The sequence below is a fragment of the Haliotis rufescens genome, unplaced genomic scaffold, assembly GCF_023055435.1.
Source record: "Haliotis rufescens isolate VD_foot unplaced genomic scaffold, xgHalRufe1.0.p SCAF_1, whole genome shotgun sequence".
Classification (NCBI taxonomy): Eukaryota; Metazoa; Mollusca; class Gastropoda; order Lepetellida; family Haliotidae; genus Haliotis; species Haliotis rufescens.
In genome coordinates this window covers 75458195-75480024 of record NW_025963779.1, presented here as the reverse complement: position 1 = coordinate 75480024, position 21830 = coordinate 75458195, and the positions used below count along the sequence as shown (strand labels likewise).

Genomic DNA, 21830 nt, shown 5'->3' with positions numbered 1-21830 from the left:
GACAACGACTAAAATACGGCCTCCCTTCAATTTTACAGTGATCAATCAAATGTTTCAAATCAATTCACGGATGATCATGATTATTATATCAGCTGAAATGTTTGCAAATGTTTATGTGAAAACAGGGACACGTTCAATCCTTGAACTATTATAGCTTATTTAATATCATAAGAATTTGTCATACTGATTTGTATGTATTTTTCATTCATATATTGACAAATCTGGTGCTTGGTTTGCACGTATTTGTATGTTATGAACAATCAGTATGCCAACAAATTAATACACCTATTTTTGGTGCAAAACATATTGCATTAGCATATTCCATTTAAAGTTAAATTTTATCTGTTTTTGTGGCTTAACTGAAAATCTGAAAAGAGTTTGTTTTATATAGTTTTATATTTGCTTAGGTTCCGACATTTCATTTTGATTTCATGTTTTTATAGAGTGGTATTCACCCTTTGTTTGTTGGTGGAAGAAAATGAAACAACAAGAAATGGTATTCGATGGTAATGGCGATGGCATCGAAGTTGTTTTGGACCTTACGTTTCGGCGACTGTTTTTAGCCTAGTTACATTTACATAATGTTTGTAATTATTTGGTCAAATCCGATTCTCTACTTCCCTTTGCGCTGGAGTTCATGTCTCGAACACAAACAGGTCTAAACAAAGTATTATCTTGTATTATAAAAGACAGGAATTCAAGCGATACGCATGGTTATACTTATATAGGGGACGTAGCGGTACAAACCGACAGACGTCTATCATAAGTGGAAAAGTACACTCCCTATCATCACCAGTTCAAGGTCGAGGGTCAAGGATCTTTCCCGTATCATCCGTAGGAGAGGCCAAGTCCGTGCGTACCTGTTAACTCTGTCTTATAATCGGACTCAGATAACTTACACAGGCTGATATGTTATTGCATGTAGCTTTATCTGAGTTAAATTGTTTCGTCCATTTTCGTAACTTATCCACATGCGAGTTATTCTGATACACGAGTTGTTTGTTATTTAACGCCGTAATGAGCAACATTCCAGCTATTTGACGGCGGTCTGTAAATATGGACCAGAAAAAACAAGTAATTGATGTCATGAGCAATTAGGATACGATGACAAGCTAATGCCGGTTTTATAGTGCTAGCGCACGAAGATGCCATGCCGCAGTTTTACATAGCTACACCACTCGGACACTGTATACTGACTCCGAGCCGACCGACCCGTGAAGATCCGGGGTAGAATAGGTCTTCAGCAACCCATGCTTGCCATAAAAGAGGACTATACTTGTCGTAAGAGGCGACTAAGGGGATCGGGTGGTCTGGCTCGCTGACTTGGTTGATGCGTGTCATTGTATCCCAATTGCGTGGATCGATACTCATGATGTCAGTCACTAGATTGTCTGGTCCAGACTTGATTATTTACAGACCGCCGTCGTGTAGCTGGAATATTGCTGAGTGCGGCGTTGAACAACAAACCGAGCCGACCAGTCCTTGTTTAACCCGTTATTGTAGATCACCAGGCAGGGTAATGTATATAGAAATATACCATCTTTTAACGTCTTTTTTGTATGACTCAATCGGGGATCGAACCACCGACCTTCCGCTCTCCGGTCAGACGGTTTATCCACCAGAACACTAACGGTCTTGTGCATGAAGAACATTTGCATATTGATAACTGATTGGGTTTCATGTGAATCCAAATCGTCAAAACGTCATGTGACGTGTCAAAACGTCTATGGTTCAGATGAAGATACGGGTGAGGGCAGTGATTGTCTGGTTGATGGGAACAAGGTGGCCGCTGAGTATACAATGAACTCCCCTGTCAGTCATATCATACAGCGACGACAGCAGCGACCTGATGTCTATGACGATAAACGCCTGCCCTAAATTCTGATAACCTTGTACAAAGATTACTGTTACGAAACCAGTATCTCTGTCCCGAGACAGTCAGTATCAGCTTGACATACACTGTCGAGAGCAGGACACCATGATGTACGTGCGTGATGTGCGCAGGTGTTTGTGTGTATGCGTGCGCGAGTGCGTGCGTATATGTATGTATGTATGTACAGTACGCACGCACGCATGAATGTATGTATGTATGTACCGGTTTGTTTGTTTTTATGTACGTAGGCCGTATGTGTGTGTGTTTGTACGTCAGTGCGTGCATGTATGTATGTAATGGATATTTATAGCACACATGGACGTCAATACACACGCTTTTCCTGACTTATCCAAACGAACTGTTATTACCGAAAGGTGTTTTGGACTGCAGTACTGATGATATCCACACGTACACAGACATGTTGGACTTTGATGCAGCATCATGGTGACCTAATTGGGGGCGTTGTTAACCTAGTTTTTAATGGTTTCACGGATTGGGTTTATAATCAGATCGATTAACTTTGGGCCTCATCGAACTTTGTCACGATCGTACGACTCGAATTCGGCGCATGCCTGGCCCACAGGACCACGAGCTAATCAATGTCGGTACTTGAATGTACATCAAAGCACTTTGTCATCATATGGTTTGAGTGAGTGAGTGAATGAGTGAGATGCTACACTGTTCTTTGTAATACGGTATTTCAGTGATATCGCGACGCGCCATTGCGATGTGAGAGGGGCCCCGGCGTGTTTTTATAGACGTTATGGTGCAGGCCGAATCTGAGATTAGAACCCACGAGCAAAGGTTGCTGATGCACCTAAGGGACGCAACTCCCTTTCTTGCCTTCCACTGCCGTGGCAAAACTAGCATACAACGGTGGCCTGAAAACAACCGATTCTGGACCAGACGATCCAGTGACACGATAGTGCTTTTAGTTATTTTGACGAAACTAAAAACGACATATTAACTCTGAAATTCTTCTGCTGCCTACAAATGCAGAGATTACAAGTAAAGAGAAACACCTAAGACATATGTTCGTTTTGCAACACAAGGAAAGCACTTTCAAGGTTTTTTAAAAACTTTTATTAACATTGTCCTATACATGATACAAGAAATAATTACAATCATATTTGGCAGAATTCATACTTTAATATGTAATATACGCATGGAAAGAAAAATGGGAACAGCTTTGAAAGGAAATCGTGTTTGACCCGGAATATTTGACTCTGCATGGTACTGATTACTAGAGTCTAGTGTATATTTTTCACATCATGTTTTTGCTTTGAATGCTGTAAGTGGTGTTCTGCGTCTATTTGCTAGGGTACCCAGCGGGACAAAGAATATTTCTGCAAAATAGTTGCGTATGTCCTTAAGACGGGTGGGAATTCCGGGTAAGAATATAGGTCCCAGAAGCCTACGCGTGTCGTGAGAGGTGACTAAAATGGATCGGGTGGTCAGGCTCCAACTTGGTTGGTTACATGTCATCGTATATATCCGATTTCGATGCTCATGATGCTGCGAACACAGTACAAAGTATAGCACATCCCCCTAGAAATGAATCCAGTTTTTAACTTCAGAGAATCTCTTTCACCGGGAAGGGGCGTTGTTTACCAAATGTCATCACGAACAATCGGCCCGAATAGTTGCAACATTTAACTGGTGAAATGTCGTAGTCTGTTGTGGCTAAAACGCGCTAATGGCCGGGGTTCGATTTCCCCCATGGGTACAATGTATGAAGCCAGTATTCTGTGTGTCCTTCATTGGCGTGGCCGGAATATTGCAAAAAATAGCGTAAAACCCCATCCACTATATCAATTAACACTTGGTCTGTTACGTGTGTATGCAAGTATGGTAGAATTAAACCAAACCTCCGAACTTTAAACTTTCATCGGCTCGTGTTGATATTTGATATGAAATGTCACACCGAAACGATTGCAAAAGGGATACTATAGCTGTTATTTCTATTGTGAAGGGAGGGTCGTTTCTTTGTTTCCGGATACAGAACAAGTGGTGCCTGATATTGTCTTGGTTACGAGTGAGTGAGTGAGTGAGTTGGGTTTAACGCCGCTTTTAACAGTATTACAGTAATATCGCGTCATGTCAGCTTAATGTGGGAGGAAAGCCCGAAGTGATTCAGGTCTCAGAAACATAATCGGGGCGAACCGGTATTCGACGGACGCAACGGACGCAGCTCTGCACAGCGAATCGCGGCGCCTTAGACGACTGGGCCACCCGTGCCCCCATGGTTACGAAAATCTAGAGAATCAATTCACGTCCTTTGTGTATTTTTCGATGTACGATTTACCTTCTGATAATCAATTAACACATTTTCAGAGTAGCAGATGGATTCTCGGTAACATACACTACTGCAAAGGTGGTAATCATGACAGGTCAAGCGGACTAGCGGACGGACCCCACATGAAACCATCCTGGAACAAAATTGGGAAAACTAATTTCTTTAGCAGGATGCTTGTGGTAAGTAGAATTTAGCATGTGAGCGAGTGAGTGAGTAGGGTTTTACACCGATTTCAGCAACATTCCAGTGACATGTCGACTAGGGGACACCATGACCTTCATACATTGTACCATGTTGGGACTTGCTCGATGTGACGAGCGAACGTTTTAAACGACAGGCTACCCCATTGCACTAAAGTTTCTTTGAGAACGATTAGCGTTGACCATTTTGATAAACGGGGATTCACTTTATAACTTAGACATTGCAAGTACATATAACTGAAACACCGTTTTGTATCGCTTCTGGTCTCATGTAAAACAATAAACCACAAAAAAACTATAAATTCACATGTGTTTTGAGGCTCCTTATTACGTGGAGTCCCTTAGTTATGCCAGGATCCGCTGATATCGGTTCGAATACCAGATTCACTCCGATTATGATCCATGGATTGTCCGTTGGCTTTACCAAAGTGGTTTATGTCTATATACGACGTATCCTGTTTGTCTTTGTTTTGTTAAACAAATCAGCGGAAACCCTTAACAGTTGTCACACTATAGTTGCAGCCTGGCCTTGGACTAAAGTGATGACTGACGGCGACATTGAGGACGAACAGTACGATACGTCTGGATAAATGTCACCTGAACAGAGGCGTCCTGACTCTAGTGGCCATTGCAGAATATGGCTTTCAAATTCCAGGTAATTTGTTATTCACCATTATTTCTCCTGTCTTCTGTGGGGATTCTCGGATAGACAAATGACCCGGAAACCTATGCTTGTCGTAAGAGTCGACTAAATACATCGGGTGGTCAGGCTCGGTTACTTGGTTGATTGCGTATCGTCGTATCCAAATTGCGTGGATTGAAAAGAGATGAGGGAAGAACACTTTTTAATAATGTTCACATGAGGCGAGAAAATATCCGTCACACTAAGCGCCATTGACACAACATTTAGCAGTGAGGAGGTGAGGTGAGGTGAGGTGAGGTGAAATTGGGTTTAACGTCGCGTCCAAGATTATTGCACTTATATAGCGACGTGCATGCACGTGTGTGTGTGTGTTTGTGTGTGTGTGTGTGTGGCTGCTTGTACCAGTCCGGACTGATGCCGATTTATAGTGCTAGCCCACTGAGATACCATGCCGCAATTTAACATGAATACCCCACTCAGACACAGTATACTGACTCCGAGCCGACCAGTCCTTGTTTTAGCCCCTTAATGTCGAGCTCCAGACAGGGTAACAACAAGTACCATCTTTTAACGTCTTTTGGTATGACGCGGCCGGGGATCGAACCCCGTACCTTCCGCTTAGCAGTGAGGAAAGCACATGCATCGGCTCAACGTTATCTGTGGGGGGGGGGGGGGGGGGACCAGCTGTACACAAATAAGCTTTAACTTATACCCTACAAAATTACTTATTGTAACATATGCTACAATTGGGATCACACATTCTTAGTGAAGTACTTTTTGGTGTGTGGAGTCCGATCTAGGATTCGAACCCATACTCTCAAAGTAGGGCACGTAAGTGTAATCCCAAATACATATAACATAATGTTACCTCTAACCGCTTTCAACTGATATTTTTTCAAAACAATTACACGATTACTAAACGCGAACTGCAAAACAAAATGCAAAACTGCAAAAATAAGTGCTGCACCCGTGAAGATCCGGGGAAGAATAGATCTTCTGCAACCCATGCTTGCTGTAAATGGCAACTATGCTTGTCGAAAGGGACGACTAACGATGTCAGTCACTGGATTGTCTGGTCCAGACTCGATTATTTACAGACAGCCGTCATATAGCTGTAAAATTGCAGAGTGCGGCGTTAAACAACAAACAAACAAACAAACATACGTGCTGCATCCGTGCTTGTATATGTTACTCCAGAAGTCAAGACATTGGGATAACATTGAAATATGTATGTCATTATTACTTCATATTGCTAAAGATTGTTTTCAGCAAATGTGGATAGAAGAACTAAGAAATAACAAATCTACATATACCTATTCTCTCTGCAAACAACATATTTTATTGTCTGTTACAATAAAGAGGTTCGAGTCTCGCTTGCTCAATTAAGAGTAAGTTATTTGGATTTAAAGAACTTTAAAGGCATATTTAAAATTATATAATATAATACCTGTACATCTTGTAACCTCAGCGTTGTAGAAAATGAGTAATCATTTTATGCTTGTGGGTAAACGCTATCTTTAACAAATATATCCCAACGAATACATGTTATCCAAATATTAATTTGTTTTCCATACTCATTTCAACCTAACATGTTGAACGGTACATACATCATGCAGTTAGTTGGAAGAAACACGCATACCTTGCAATTATGTTAAACAATGGACCTATGGCTTATGAATCAACAATTTAAGATCACAATGCATTCAGTACAGCGAACAGGTACACATGTTATTATCGCAAGTTGATATATATATGAGAATGGCATGTTCATTAAGTGATTTAAACGTTTTGAGGAGTGTATTATCACCAATGCTACGTGGACAGGTGTATATCGCAATGAGTATAAATTATTGACTGGAATATCACAACTTATCAGCTTTATCGTGTATGTTACATGTCCTCCGTGAAGACCCGTGTTAAGATTGGTCTTCGTCAACCTGGACAACCTAGGTGACTATATAAGAGGATCGGGTGCGGAGGATCAAGCTTGACTTGCTTGATGCATGTCATCGTACCCAGTTGCGTAGATCAATCCTTGTGACGTCTATTTTACTGGATTACCTGGTGCAGATTGCAGATTCGATAACTGAAATTCCGCAGCCATACAGTCAGGGTATGAAACTCCCAAAAGTTTCAGCCAGACCACAGGACTGGCTAGCTGAAATACTTGCCAGCCCTGACCAAAACCTGCCTGCCCACTATAATCATATGTTTCTCAGGATAAGCTAACGGGATTTCTTTTTGGTTACATTTTATCATTCATCTTTACATGTGAATTAATGATTATCATCGGGAAATATTTAGAATATTGTCACATATGAAATATAACCCGACCATCGGGCAGGGGGATTTGAAAATCTGGCAGCCCGAGTTGAAATCAACCCGTCTCGGACGGTCGGGCAGGCAGGTATTTCGAACACTGCATACAGTTGGAATACATCTGAGTGCGGCACATATGCACGGTGAAGATGATCTAGAGTTACCTCCCTTCCCCTACACCTCCACCGCTGTGTGTAGCATATCTATATACGACAATGTCAGTAGGTCAGTATACAAGTGGACCACTGTGCGAGCTACAACATCAGCACAGATAACAGACATTCCGGTACCTGTACTTTGTATGTCCATATAGGTTATTACTTACATAGAGCAGTACGTGCTCTTCGTCAGGGAAGAGTGATTGGTGCACTCATGCGCCACGTCAATTGGAATATTTTACTTGTACTTATTGCACTTATTGAGAGTTGCACATATGAATAAATACACTTTATTTAATGTAAACAATAAGTGGCAACATAACCTGTCTTTAAGTTTTGTTAATTGGTGATAAAGTATGACCTCCTGGTACACTTTGGGTTTGTTGGGTTTAAAATAATTACGTTCTAAGATGTGTCACATGGAATATCGTTAACATAAATTCTAAAGTCGTCTCCCAATGTGTTATTCGTCATTTTAAGTGTTTTATAGCTATTTTTTATCATTTTTACAAGAGATACGGCCTAACCGTTCATCATTTGACGTTTTAAGGCTCCATTAAACCACATATGCATGTAGTTCAATTATCAGATAACAATGTTTCTAGGTTTTACATGTAACTTCTCAAGGTTTACAGAGGGCAAGCTGTTTATCCCGTATACTCTCGTAGGCTTAGACCGGTATTTCTTTTATTAACCGTGGCTTGTGGTATATGCGTTTATTCGGTTAAAGTCGGTATAGTATTTAACATCCTTCTTTTAAACGTATTTACGTATATACAGCTATGGATTTAACAATAAGGTGAATTTAAAACCATACCGATTTTCTCCACCAGACCAAGGCTTTATTTCAAAGCCTCAATGTTTCCGCCAACGTTGGCAGGTGCACGAATCGATCAGCCGCGTGACGTCATAGCCCGGGACAGCTTCCCAACCTTCAAGCGAGAAAACGCGAGAGGCTGCACAAAGGCGAGCGTTTAGGAGGAGCAAACGACTGATAAACAGTGCGAGGTCGGGCAGAGTCTAACCAAGTCCAAACGTCTTTAGCTACTGGGACATATTATTGTTTCAATGACCACAAGTGATCAGTGTTCATTGAACGGGCGGCGAGTTCAGATATAGCTTGGGAGGCTGGGAGCAGACGACATTTTCTAGATCCGGTCTCTCTACCGTTTACCACAACTGACACTGCAAACAACATGGAAAACTCTTCACTTATCAACAGCGATCGGATCCTTCAACCGATCTGGGACATGCGGCATGGGTATGAAGAATACCTTCGCTCCCCCCTGTTCCCGGTGTTTCTCTCCATCTCCTTCTACCTCTCTCTCTGCATCCCCTTCATGTTGATCGACATCTTTTGCTCGGAGACGAGTTGGTACAAGAAATACAAAATCCAGCCGTCGAGGAAGGTGACAGGAGCCGAGATAATGGATACCCTGAGTCTGACATTTTGGAACCATGTTCTGTTCATTCTGCCTGCCGCCATGGCCCAGTGGATCTGGACCCCGCCCACTGTCATGCCCGACCTCGCGCCGACTCTTTTCGAATTCGTTTGGCACCAAGCCGCCAGTGTCTTGATCTTCGACTTCCAGTACTACGTGTGGCACTATACTCACCACAAGGTAATATTTGCATTTATTAACATGCTCAGTCTGGGCCCATGTCAATTCTGGAGAGGCCCCTGTGATGGATAATTTAAAATCTTGGCTGAAATCTTTGAAGTTGTAGCTCACTCACTAACTCGGAGCAGTGAAGAGTCGCGTACGTTAGGCAGATCAGGGTTAACCTCACTCACTAAATAATCACAAAGGACTCCGATCAGGAATAGGTGACTTTCCTCGAGAGCCTATATCAAATTGACGTGTAACGGTAATAACACGTATAATATTATATACCCTTACATTCGTTGTAAACAATGACAACGTCACGGTTGCGTACACGCACATTACCATTAATAATTATATTTCAGTCAGTTGCGAGTTCTGCTTTGCACGTGCCACATCAAGCAGAATGCCTACACATTTCTATTCAGTTTATTGTTATTATTATTATTATTATTATTATTAAAGACATTTCCATGTGTAATCCATGTGTCCCAGGAAAGACCCTGAAACGAAGATTATTAGAAACACACACAACCTATAAATCTTTAGCAAGTCTAGATTTCTTCAGTATTTGGTAATGAGTATATTCTCTGGGCTCCTTTCTATTAAAAGATATCTGGACGTGAGGATGTGCTACCCTTAAAGACACCTGTAAATGAATCGATTATGTACTGAACGACGTCATATAAATGCAATGTTGCAAACAAACAGATAAACAAACAAAATAATCCAGAGGCATCATAGGATAACTAGTATCTCGATATGATGCACGGTAGCTTTTCAATCTGACTAATTGAATGCATCTATTGTCGGAGCAACACTCACAGGTCCAACAATGAGGTTCTGCTTCGGAAAGGGACTCTTCTCAAGTCTAGTGTTTTTGGCTCACACCCCGTTCCATGTAGTTCATCTGGCTCTTGCGGGACCGAGCCTGCTCCCTGCCCCCTTTAAGATAAAGACGGTAGTCGTACCTTGGTTGATTAACTGATTTTGCTGGACAGGTAATTGTTCGTGTAGGAAGTGTTATGTGTAACATGTAACTGGTGTCCTCAAGATATCATAAATTTAACTTAATCTAAACATAATATTTCATGATTAAATTGCATATGAACAATTAGAACAAATGCATGTTTGTATCAGTAATATTCCCATCTCAGACTGGTGTCAGCTCAGTATAAGTTGCAATGTAATGTGATACAAGTATTATACTTTAGTGTAGGTTTACCGAAATGCGAGCCCTGGAGATAGAGGATGGATACAAGGAAACATGGATATATTTATGACTTGTAATTGTTGGAAATTAGCCATGTTAGTAGATGAGTGAATGTTCCTTTACACAATAACCTGCAGTATTCTTGCTATGTCACGGCGACTTGGAAATAAGCAGGTACACGATAGTGTCAAGACCAGTCATAAATGTGACACATGTGGAGTGCCGGAAACAATACAACATTATTTGTTTTACTGTCCAACTGTCCTTCCATTTGGGGTCAGTATTTTTAAATGGATCAATGTGCATATAGATGATATGATATTTGAAAGTTACAGTACTATTTGGCGTAAAAAAGAGTGTTCCCACCGACGAAACGATACTCAATTATCTTCTAAAGCAAAATATGTGTAATGTATAAATGTAAAATTCTTGAAAAGATAACTCTGTAAAGACGCTCGAGTTTTATGTACAAAGTATTAACAAACATCAGAAAATGGACCATGTAATGAGAAGATCTGCCCAAGTAATGTCAACTAATCCTGCACATACTACGACCCGTTAGACCAGTAGGGTCTGGTGTAAAATCGTGGCGCCTTATGTGAAATACATGACATCGATGTGATAAAAAAGCAGGTACACGAATGAAACATCACCAGCCAGCCATGATATCGGGTCATACTGACACTCTCAGTCAGTATTAAAAATATTCTTTCCCCGTGAAACCTCCATGATGCAAGTTAATATCCTATTATGTTTCTTTAAAGGCACAGGGTATTGTAAACACGATAATGGTGCGAAACGCCTGTGCTGATTCTATTTCTGCACGCCATGTCCTGTTTTCAGTTTATTTTAACATCTTAGCATAAGTTAAATGAGTCCACCCAAGGCGACTTGCGGCGCCCTGCCATAATAACCAGTGTCACATAGACCAGAGCGAATCATATCTAAACTCCATGACACGGACTGGAATGTGTGCTGATTATGAGACATGAATTCCTGTTCAGGTTAGAGATACGTTACAATGGATCTGCTTGACCTGTTGTACTGTTGAAAGGACAAACTGACACTGGCAGTTGTGTGAACACCTTATCAATAACAGGAATGTTATTTATCACTGTTTAAGTGCTTCGATAATCCGTGTAATATCTCATTGCGGTACATGGCCTATCTTTTTAAGGAGGTGTACAGGGGTGGGGTAGTCGTCCTTGAGATAGCTATATGGATGGCACAGAGGACTATGTCCTCATATATAAGAGCTGGTCGAGTCTGTCATACAGACCCTGAAAAATGTATTCAAATACAGCGCATGCAAGTCTATAATATTGGGCAAGTCTAGATTACTGCTGTAACAGGAAGAAAGTATCTTGGCTCCTTTTTATTATATTTTATAACTATAATTTAACAACTGTTTTTTTCTGTAAAATATGTTAATGTCAGAGACTAGATGTTAGTCTGGAGGTGGTCCTGATGTACATAGCTGAACAAAGACCCTCACCCCAAACCTCACCAAACCCCAACCCACCCCAACCCCTTCCCGACCATTAAATGAATCTCTTGAAGGAAGACCTCAAGTAATTATCTTAAACGAGGACACATGGATACTAGGTGGTACTGGAAGCCCCTGATTGAGATCAAACACATTTATGATGTACTTGAGTGTCTAGTAAGTTGTAAAAGAGATTCGGCTAGTGAACGTCGTGAACCGCCAGTGTTTTTGCACGTGTGTTAACGCGGCAATATTCAAGCTTCGTCACGGGGGTCTGTCAAGAATCGAATCTGGACCAGTCAGTCCAGTGATTAACATCATGAGCATTGAGGTACGCATTTGGGATACAATGACATCCATCAACCAAGTCGTAGAGTCTGACCACCGGTCCCGTTAGTCGCCTAATTAGAGGTACCCGGGAAAATCCGGGTTAGAATAAGTCTTCAGCAACCCATGCTTGCCACACAAAAGGCGACTATGCTTGTAAGAGGCGACTAAAGGGATCGGGTGGTCAAGGCTCGCTGACGTGGTTGATACATGTCATCGTATCCTAATTGCGTGGATCGATGCTCATGATGTCAATCACTGGATTGTCTGGTCCTGACTCGATTATTTACAGACCGCTGTCATACAAACAAACCTAATTAGAGGGGTTGCTGGATACATTCAGTGGGGACAAACAGGTTGATACCCTAAGTGAATTGGAGGTAAAGTTTTAACCTCAAGGGGTGATGCCATGTTTCTCTAATAGAGGAGGCAGTAGAGTTGCAGAGATTGTGGAGTATAATTGGTGGGGAACCAGTTTACGTTCAAGTGCGAGTTCTGGAAGATCGTGACGATGTTTGTCGGTTTCCCGTTCACATACAAATATTCAAAGCTGTTTAAATATGTACACTAGTGTGTATCCCATTCTGGAGACACGGCCACTAGTATGTTAGTCTAAGACCAGAGAAAATCAAAAGGGACTATAGTGATTTCCTTCCAAAATCCAGCTATTTACATACACCACCAGGACGAAATATAATGAGCTGCTAACTAGTTTGACCAACGGTGTCTAGTTCTGTCTACCATGTAACAATCTGCATTCTGTGAGCATACCCTGGTGGAGAGTTCGGGTGTTCATGATCGCTGTAGGCATATGGGCTGATATTTACAGATCGCTATAGGTTACGATAGCCTAACATAGTCTATGAAATCTTGTATTACACAACACATTTCTCTCCTCTAAATTTCTTTTTCCTGATGCTGATTTCATAGAGTTTGCAAGGCTTACTTTTTTATGATCTAGAATTCTAGAATTTTGGTTTCATGAAATACATATATTCCAGTCATGGTGCAGGGCTATTGTTAGCAGCGTTAGAAACTAACAGTTTTAGACCACTAGTCCTTATAATGATAACACATAGCAAAACCCTTAAAAAGGGCAAATTTCTACTCGTCCTTATGATACCTTAACTATTGGGCAGTTTGGCAAGGACTATAGGACTAGTGCCAATTTCTAACACTGGTGTTAGGATTCACCCTCGAACTAGAAGGAAACTGGGATATGGTGATAACTATTATCCGGAAGAGTAATCTTTTGTCCACGTTACAGTGTTACCGTGCAGTCGACATGGCTCCCTCGTGCCGCTGCCGATACCCAGTGACCTTTCCCTTGTGAACACTCGTGACACCGTTTGGGTACGCCTGCACTACTAGGGGAGAGCGAAAGTTACCACTCAGCCGCAAGAGTAAATTGATTTTGGCGAACGCGAAATATAAATAGTCAAGCCTTCTTAACAATGTTTTATCTGTTGTTAATGCCAGTCCCATGCAAGCCAACAAGCTGATTGCCAGAAAGAAGCATCCCGCTTGGGCGACTTGTATATCTATTATTGGGCAGAGGTCATGGCAATATAGCGTCCTTATGTCAATAGTATTGATTTCTGCTGAACCCTGTTGTGATGGAATGTTGACAGTTGACTATTTTAGTAAGGAATGACATTATAAATGGATTGAAACATCAGCATGTATTCTAAACGAACTGTGTCGATGTACACGGATTGGTCGGTTAAGAAACATTCGTAGTTTTCTCTCTACTCAAATGAATAACTGTAATGCAACACCCCTTTTAGCACGTGTAATCGCGATAAACATGGCCGTCCGAAAACGTATGACGTCCGAAAACCTATGATCCGACGGTATATAGTTGTAACATACCGCAACCACTTTCTCATGCTCGATGCTGTTAATGTGTGATGTGTCTGTCTGCAGCAATAGAAACTAACAGTTTTAGCCCACTTGTCCTTATAATGATAACATGTAGCAAAACCCTTAAAAATGGCAAATTTCTACTAGTCCTTATGGTACCTTTACTATTGGGCAGTTTGACAAGGACTATAGGACTAGTGCCAATTTCTAACGCTGTGTCTGATCTATTCAAACCTTCCTCTTATGTATATGCTTGTCCTAGCCATAGGTGTAGATCCCTGTTTGTTCAGTACATTAACGTGTCGCCAGACAATTAAGTGTTACGTTTCTTGTGTTAATGTCCTGCCATCATTGTAGCACATAGGGTGTCTCCTAAGACAATTTTCTTTGCGCCACTGTTCACCCAGCAGTGAATGGGTACCTGGTAGGATGACTGTAAACATTCTAGCGCCTCAGTCAGCTTCAGGGGGGCGGTCGGATAGCCTAGTGGTTAAAGCTTTCGCTCGTCACGCCGAAGACCCGGTTCGATTCCCGACATGGATACAATGTGTGAAGCCCATTTCTGGTGTCCCCCGCCGTAATATTGCTGGAATATTGCTAAAAGCGGCGTAAAACCATACTCACTCACTCACTCAGTCAGTCAGCTTCGGTTGTATACTCCCCACCCCAAGGAGCTGAGATTGAAAATCGAGTGCACTCTAATTCATTGACCAGGGTAATAATGTAGTTTGAGCTTGCTTTAGGGTGTGTATTTGGCGCATCACAAATATGCACACTATGAATGTGTAACAAAGCATGATGATAACATGACATTCAATTATGTATTGATCAATAGAATGAATGTTACAGTTACAGTATTTTCCGATTACCCTGGGGGCGGTCGGGTAGCCCTGTGGTTAAAGCGTTCGCTCGTCTCGCCGAAGACCCAGGTTCGAATCCCGACATTTGTACAATGTGTGAAGCCTATTTCTGGTGTCCCCCGCCGTGATATTGCTGGAATATTGCTAAAAGCGGCGTAAACAACTCACTTACTCAGTCAATCAGATTGTCCTGAACACCTGAAGCCTTTTAGAATGGCGGACAAATATCGCTCGATAGTTTATGCTGCAAAGTGAAAGGGCTATGCCAGATGTGAATGTGTTACACGTCAGAAAGTACAGAACGATTATGTTAATATTGCAATACTCCCACGTGAGATCCATTGATTCCCTTATCACCGAGAGAGGTCTGCTTCTGTGTTTCAAGTACATCAGATGCAGCAACTGAAGAACTGAATTATTAAAAGAACAACATGCTGATTAGTCAGGAATGATTCTGCGATGACGTGCAAGCCGACTCTTCAGTGCGCCGAACAACCATGCACGCCCGTCGTTAAGGAATGGAGTTCTAGGAGGCAGACGACATGCCTGGCGGGAACCAGTTTCAGAAGTAGACAGACATGCTCAGTTATTTATGCACCTTGTTCCCAATTTAAAACTAGTCGTTTTTCGTGTTTTTCCCCCTCAAAAACGTCGTTTTGCTGGGATATAGATTTTTGTATTTGCCCTGATAGCGTGGTGCGCTGCTCGCATTGCAGTGTAAATTAACAAGAAGCAAACAAATCTTTGTTAAAGGGCGGGGGATATCGATGACTTCCTTGTTTCTATGAAACTTGGAGTGAGTGGGCGACCGTTAGCTGTCCTATTGACCTAATTAGTATATCGTATGATTAAGTTTGATGTCATCGAGTGCCCCATGGCAATTTGACGTCTGTGGTTTAAGGGTCACTTTGTATACAATCAGCCTAACGGAGAAAACTAGATGCCATTTGATGGACGCGTAAGTTACCGCGGTAAAGTAAAGAATACTATATTTGGTTGACACATTTCTGTATATGGAACGCAATGGAAAGTCGTGTTCAGTACTTAATGCATGCTAATGCACGACGGCGTGAGTCTTTGCTCATGCTATCAACCATTGGTTTGTCTATCCGAGACAACATGCTGTCGTGATGTGAATTTGTATTTGGCTTACAAGAAAAACAACACAATCTTCTCAGTGACATAGTCCCTAATCAATCATCTACATGTATCTCTATTGTGAATGCCCCGCACCCAACACACACACACACACACACACACACGCACACACACACACACACATATTTTTTTTTATAAATAATTACTTTTTAATAAATAAATAAATAAATAAATAAATAAAACGTAAAAAAATATAATACTTCCGGAACGCGGTGGAATGAAAAGGTTGCAGCATTTAGCGAAAGGGTCAATTTACCATGAACATTAGTATATTCTCGGTCATCTAGTGTATTATATCTCTCTCTGTATATGAAATTATCGTTATAGAATAGAGCTGTAAAGCGCTGGGAAAATGAGGATGTACTTCTATAGGCCAGGATGTTATTAGTCATCCACTGTTGCGCTTAGAAGGACGTGAAACTCAACCTGTGCCCGGGGACAGATTTCGAAGATTCTCCGAGAGCACGCCACTTGACCGGGACGCCTGAACACGCCCCTAATACAGGTTGTGACGTAATAATCTCTGTTGAGAGCAGTTTTATCTGTCATTCCCAGCTGACCCCGCAGCTCCGTGTACACATAACTCTACTTGGTGGTAGATGTTAGTAACCGTCACATGCAGGGCTACTTTTATAAGTAGCAGGTGGCTGGTGGCTCGGGGAGTTACCTGAGTACGTAGTGGAACGAATCTCACGTATCTATTTATGGTATATTAAACTTACCCCGTGTTATATATATTCAAACCCCTGCGCATGTGAAAGGTGTACCCCGTGGACCACCCAGACCAATGTTTGATACATTCAACACATTCATGTTTTTTCACAATAGGGTTAAGTGACATGTGCCGATATTATTCACGAGCCACTCCAGACAGGAACTATTTCCTCATTTTCATTATGTCAATGACAACTGTATGAGGAAATCAGTCTTATTCTCAATATCTGTTCATTTGTTGAAGTAATAAAGCAAATGTCATCTTGGGTGAATTATTAATGGCAATCTGACGTTCATAGCGTCCGGCAACGTTGGTCCTCTCCCCTCCTTCACACACACCGTGTACCGCGAGATGCAGCACCGACAACCATGGACCTCTCAACCCTACCATCCACTCCCACGCACACGGGGTACCGTGACAGGTAGCACTGACTAGCCCGGTATCCTCCCCTCCCACTCCCACTTAGTATGTGTCCAAGGAATTAAATTGAAAAAGGACCTACCCAGGTCCTCTCCGCTCCCTCACACACACCCTGAACCTCAAGATGCAAGACTGACAACCAGCCCACACACACACAATGTTAGAATCACAAGAGTTAATTCTTCTTAACCACAACAAAAACGTCTGCATGTTAGGTCATCTGCTTTCACTGTACTGACGGGCGCTGCTGCATTCGATCAGGCGGTTGGAGAAACGCTGGTACATGCGTCATGCCTGCCGTGTATGGACTCCCTGGCTTAACCACGTATTCATGATAAGATTCTCATTGTGATGTATACTAATGTTTAGATCTTGAAAAGATGTGGTGTTAAAATTGCAAGTACACGTGTATTGATGGTCATTAGTTAGCGAACATGAATATTGTACGCACCGAGGGCCAAGCTTCACGAAACAGACACATATAAGGTAGTCTGATGTTCGCAACTGACAACCATATACAGTAAAACTCTGTGTAATCCGACATTCGGTCTGTCCAGGTATATTGATTGGATAAACATTAGGTATGTTTGGTTAATATAAATATACTTTATTTTCGGATGTAGGTTTGTATGTGAACATCAATATGTTTGATTACACCATGTGCTAACATGAGGTGTCTTGGGATCAGTTCCAACCTAATTATTTTGCATCTTCCCGTTTACCTGCCCCGTATCCTCTGTATGATATTACCGTTAGTTTCTGCATATTCCATCATTATTTGTGCACACGCGTTAGTCGGTGACGTCAATCATGTAGATGTTTTAATGCTTTGAGTTATATAATTCAATACACATGCACCTGAAAACGAGTATACCGAGTTGCGTCGCCTGTCGGGATCATGGAATCCTTTCACTTTGTTCTCCTTTGGCGTTCCTTTCTGTCGTTGTCCATCAATATCTTCGTGCTGAACTAACGCGCAGGGCAACATCCTTTCCTGTTTATATTGTTTGCCGTTGAATTCCAAGAGAACCTTAAGTACTTTTCTTCCCTGTCACAAATAATATTAATATTGCTCACAATAATCAACCTGTCTCTGCACATTGAACAGTTGCAAGGGCTGAAACAGATAAACACATATGACGGTTTTGAGAAGATGACAGACACATTTAATTATTCAGATTCGTTGTTGAATTGAATAGGAGCTAGTGAATACGCAATCAGGTAAATTTATCAAACAAGGAGGCCGATACGATATCCCTTATTTAGAAAAGCAATTGTAGAGCTACGACTGATGTAAGTCTATGTTCCAGCGCTACGAGTTTAAATTTGGACGCAGGTCTTCAGACAATAATGAAAACAACGTCTCAAATCACTTGAAAAGACCATTCTTTAAATTTCAGGACTTGCACAAATCACACAGATGACGTAACTTTAAGCTATGCCATTCTCGTTCCAGTTCCGTTTCCTGTACAAGCAGGTGCACGCCCTGCACCACCGCTACAGCAGTCCGTTCACGTGGGTGACCCAGTACCTCCACCCGTGGGAGCTTGTGACCGTCGGCTTCCTCACTACCACCAACACCTGGTTCTTCAACTCGCACTGCCTCACCACCTGGAGCTACATGATCTTCAGCGTCTTCATCAGCGTCGAGGGGCACACCGGCTTCGACTTCCCCTTCACCGTCAACAACTTCTTCCCCTTCGACCTGTTCGGCGGTGCTCCGAAACATGACATGCACCATCAGAAGCCGCTGACCAACTACCAGCCCTTCTTCAACCACTTTGACCGCCTGTTCGGGTCGTACTGCCCACCAATGAGGGCTGGTGGGGTCAAGACGAAGGCACTACTGGAATACGAGAGGAGGAACCGCGAGACTAAGAAGCAGGGTTAGGTGACGTGATTGAGAGGGGTAGATAGTGCTGCTGAAATCTATCAAATATGAAAAATGGTTCAATGAATTTTTAAAACCTCATCAAAGTAAAAGCATGCACACACGCATGAGGATTTGTCTTTGGTAAGATGTATTGACTATTTTAAATACACATATATGATTTCAGCAGCCTATCGGTTTGTGCTAAGGAAGTGTTATAAGGGAGTTCATGGAATCAAACTTACGTATCCAGTGTTTATTATTGAATATGGGGGTTCATGCTATTCTACATGTCAACGTACTTTTCGTACCTAAAAGTGATTAATGTGTGTTTAGAACATGGTTAAATCATTATGAAACTAACGTCATAGAATAGTATTAACCCTGCATGACGATGTTGTGAAGCTCCCTTATACACACCGGATCCGGTTATTCTTGAGACTTTCCTGGTTATTTTGTGTTTTTTTTTTATTTGTTGCTTTGTGAAACGTGATATTTTTGGCGTGTCATTTGAGATCCTCTTGTGAAAGTTGAGCTAATGAACATTTTTTTTCTTTCAATTGTATGGGAACATTTCGCCATAAACTTAACATATGATTTCACAGGTTAAAGGGATACGCTTTCTCAGAAATATCAGTTTTCTAATTTATTCAGTCTTTGATATCCAAATATATACAACCCTGTTTTCATTTGATTTTACCGGTGTAAGTCTCAACGCATTTGTTGGTGTACAAGTGTGAAGGACGTGGTCCTACCCATCAATGGGGCGATTCCATTGGCTGGCACGCCCATCCCTCATAATGACGTGGCCTTTTGTGGCCATCGAGGTGAGGTATAGCTGTCAATGTATCGCCTAATTATGTATGTTATACTTATACAGTCAACTCCTGATATAGCGAAGTATTGGCTCTAAAAACATCCTCTTACTCGAGGAGTCATGATTAACGTCATTACCCTCTGGAATACCGAGTTTCAGGTATATAAATCTGAATTTAATGGCTTTAATAGTTCGTTATACCTTGAGTTCATTGTACTTGTTTCTTATTTTATCGATATCTTTAGATATCCATACTGTGAACTATTTTAGTAAATTGTGATGTTACGTTTTTTGAAATTCTAACACTAAAAAAACATTTCAGCTGAAAGTGTTTTGGCCACTAATGGCTCGTTCGTTTATAGATTGAATCAATCATACATATTCCGGAAAGTTGCTGGTGGTCACGAAATGCAGATCGGTATGACATTCATACACATTTGCCCCGTTTAGTAGCTACAGGAAATGCTAATGTGATACGCGGTAACTGTCACGCATTATCATACCATTTGTCAGGCTCGAAGCGAAATAGCTAAACTTGAAATGATTGTGCCACAGCAGGACAGAGTATCGGATCCAACTGCAGAGTATGCTCAGAATGTCATAATTTTGTCACCGCCAAACTCTAGACTTTCTGATTAAGTATTGTTTGGTCGCCTAATACAGATAAGCCAAATATGACAGCATTTGTTATGATTATGCTTGACAGTTTGTCGTGATCAGTACCAGAGATACATTTATCTGCTTCCATTAGACCATTATAATTATTTATCAGATATTCATCCCCGCCCACTTCAGCTCGTTGTATTGTCACCAATTACCTAAACAAATTACCTACAAGATAATACAATACATAGTCCTACCGAACATTACCGCTTCATGTGAATCACATCCGTCGCCGCTTCGTTGCACCGATGCCTTGAATAATTAGTTGTGGCCTTGTTGTCTGCATCCGAAAGTGCCCCGAACAGTAGTCCCTTCGAGGTGCATGTTTATCGTAAAGGCGTTTTTTCAGTAAATAGCAAACGCTTAGTAACAGTAATAATAAAAAGAAAGATTTGAAATATACTTTCTCCTCCAGTAGAGCCTTCGATCAAAATTGTATTCATGAACTCAGCTTAATTTGTTTGTAATAATGTTGTCAATAAAGATGATACTTAAAATTAAGATTAAGCGAAGATTCCCGAAACGAAGGGACCTGCCATCGCTTTCGATATGTTGTAGTTGAAACGCAACTTTAACAGGACAAATTCAGCGGTCGACATAGTGCAGAATAAAGTATCTCGCTTAACAAGGCGTTGGCTTATCATTTTTGTCATGACCCTGGTGGAGTTGTGGTATCAGCGCAGAGTGCATGATAATGCGCTGGTTTTAAGTTTTGCTTTGTTTGTTTTACGCCGCTCTCAGCAATATCCAAATATATGACGGCGTTCTATAATCAGTAGTGTGATTGAGATCTCGATAATCGATCTACGCTATTGGGATACGATGACATGAATCAACCAAGTCAGCGACCACCCGATCCCGTCAGTCGCCTCTTACGACAAGCATAGGTTGCTGGAGGCCGATGCTGGTTATACAGCTGAATATCAGTTGTTGAACGTAAATGCCATGAGGTGACTTCATCATGGGCTGTGGGAGAGTGCGGACGGTTAGTGTTGCAGCTAGCTTATGTTGGCAAGTTGTAATTAGCAGACTCAGCAGGGAGGGTGGAGCCTATGTATTGATAGACTTGGTACAAAAATAACAGGCGTCAACAGTTACATAACGGACGTTGTGCTTTTAGCTTCACCAGGCTAATGACTCCTCTCTTAGAATGTCAGTCCTGTTTAGAGGAAAGCAAAGGTGTTGAACATCTGCGGATATATTGTACATGTCGCTTTCTAGAAAAAATATTAACTGGTGCATATTTTACTTTGGTTTGATGTACCCAGCATACTTAGACCTCGGGAATAATTATATTCCCAAATATTATTTTAACATCCATCCACAGGGGCTTATAGTGCAAAAA

The 21830-nt window shown here is 41.6% G+C and overlaps 1 protein-coding gene across 1 annotated transcript; it reads left to right on the top strand.

The window, feature by feature from the left end:
- Window positions 1–8400: 8400 nt before the first annotated feature.
- Window positions 8401–21110, top strand: LOC124146820 (cholesterol 25-hydroxylase-like protein 1, member 2). The gene is made up of 2 exons (XM_046517285.2): window positions 8401–9111; window positions 18592–21110. Exons 1-2 carry the CDS (start codon window positions 8686–8688, stop codon window positions 19024–19026), a joined length of 861 nt encoding a protein of 286 aa, XP_046373241.1. The 5' UTR covers window positions 8401–8685; the 3' UTR covers window positions 19027–21110.
- Window positions 21111–21830: the final 720 nt, after the last annotated feature.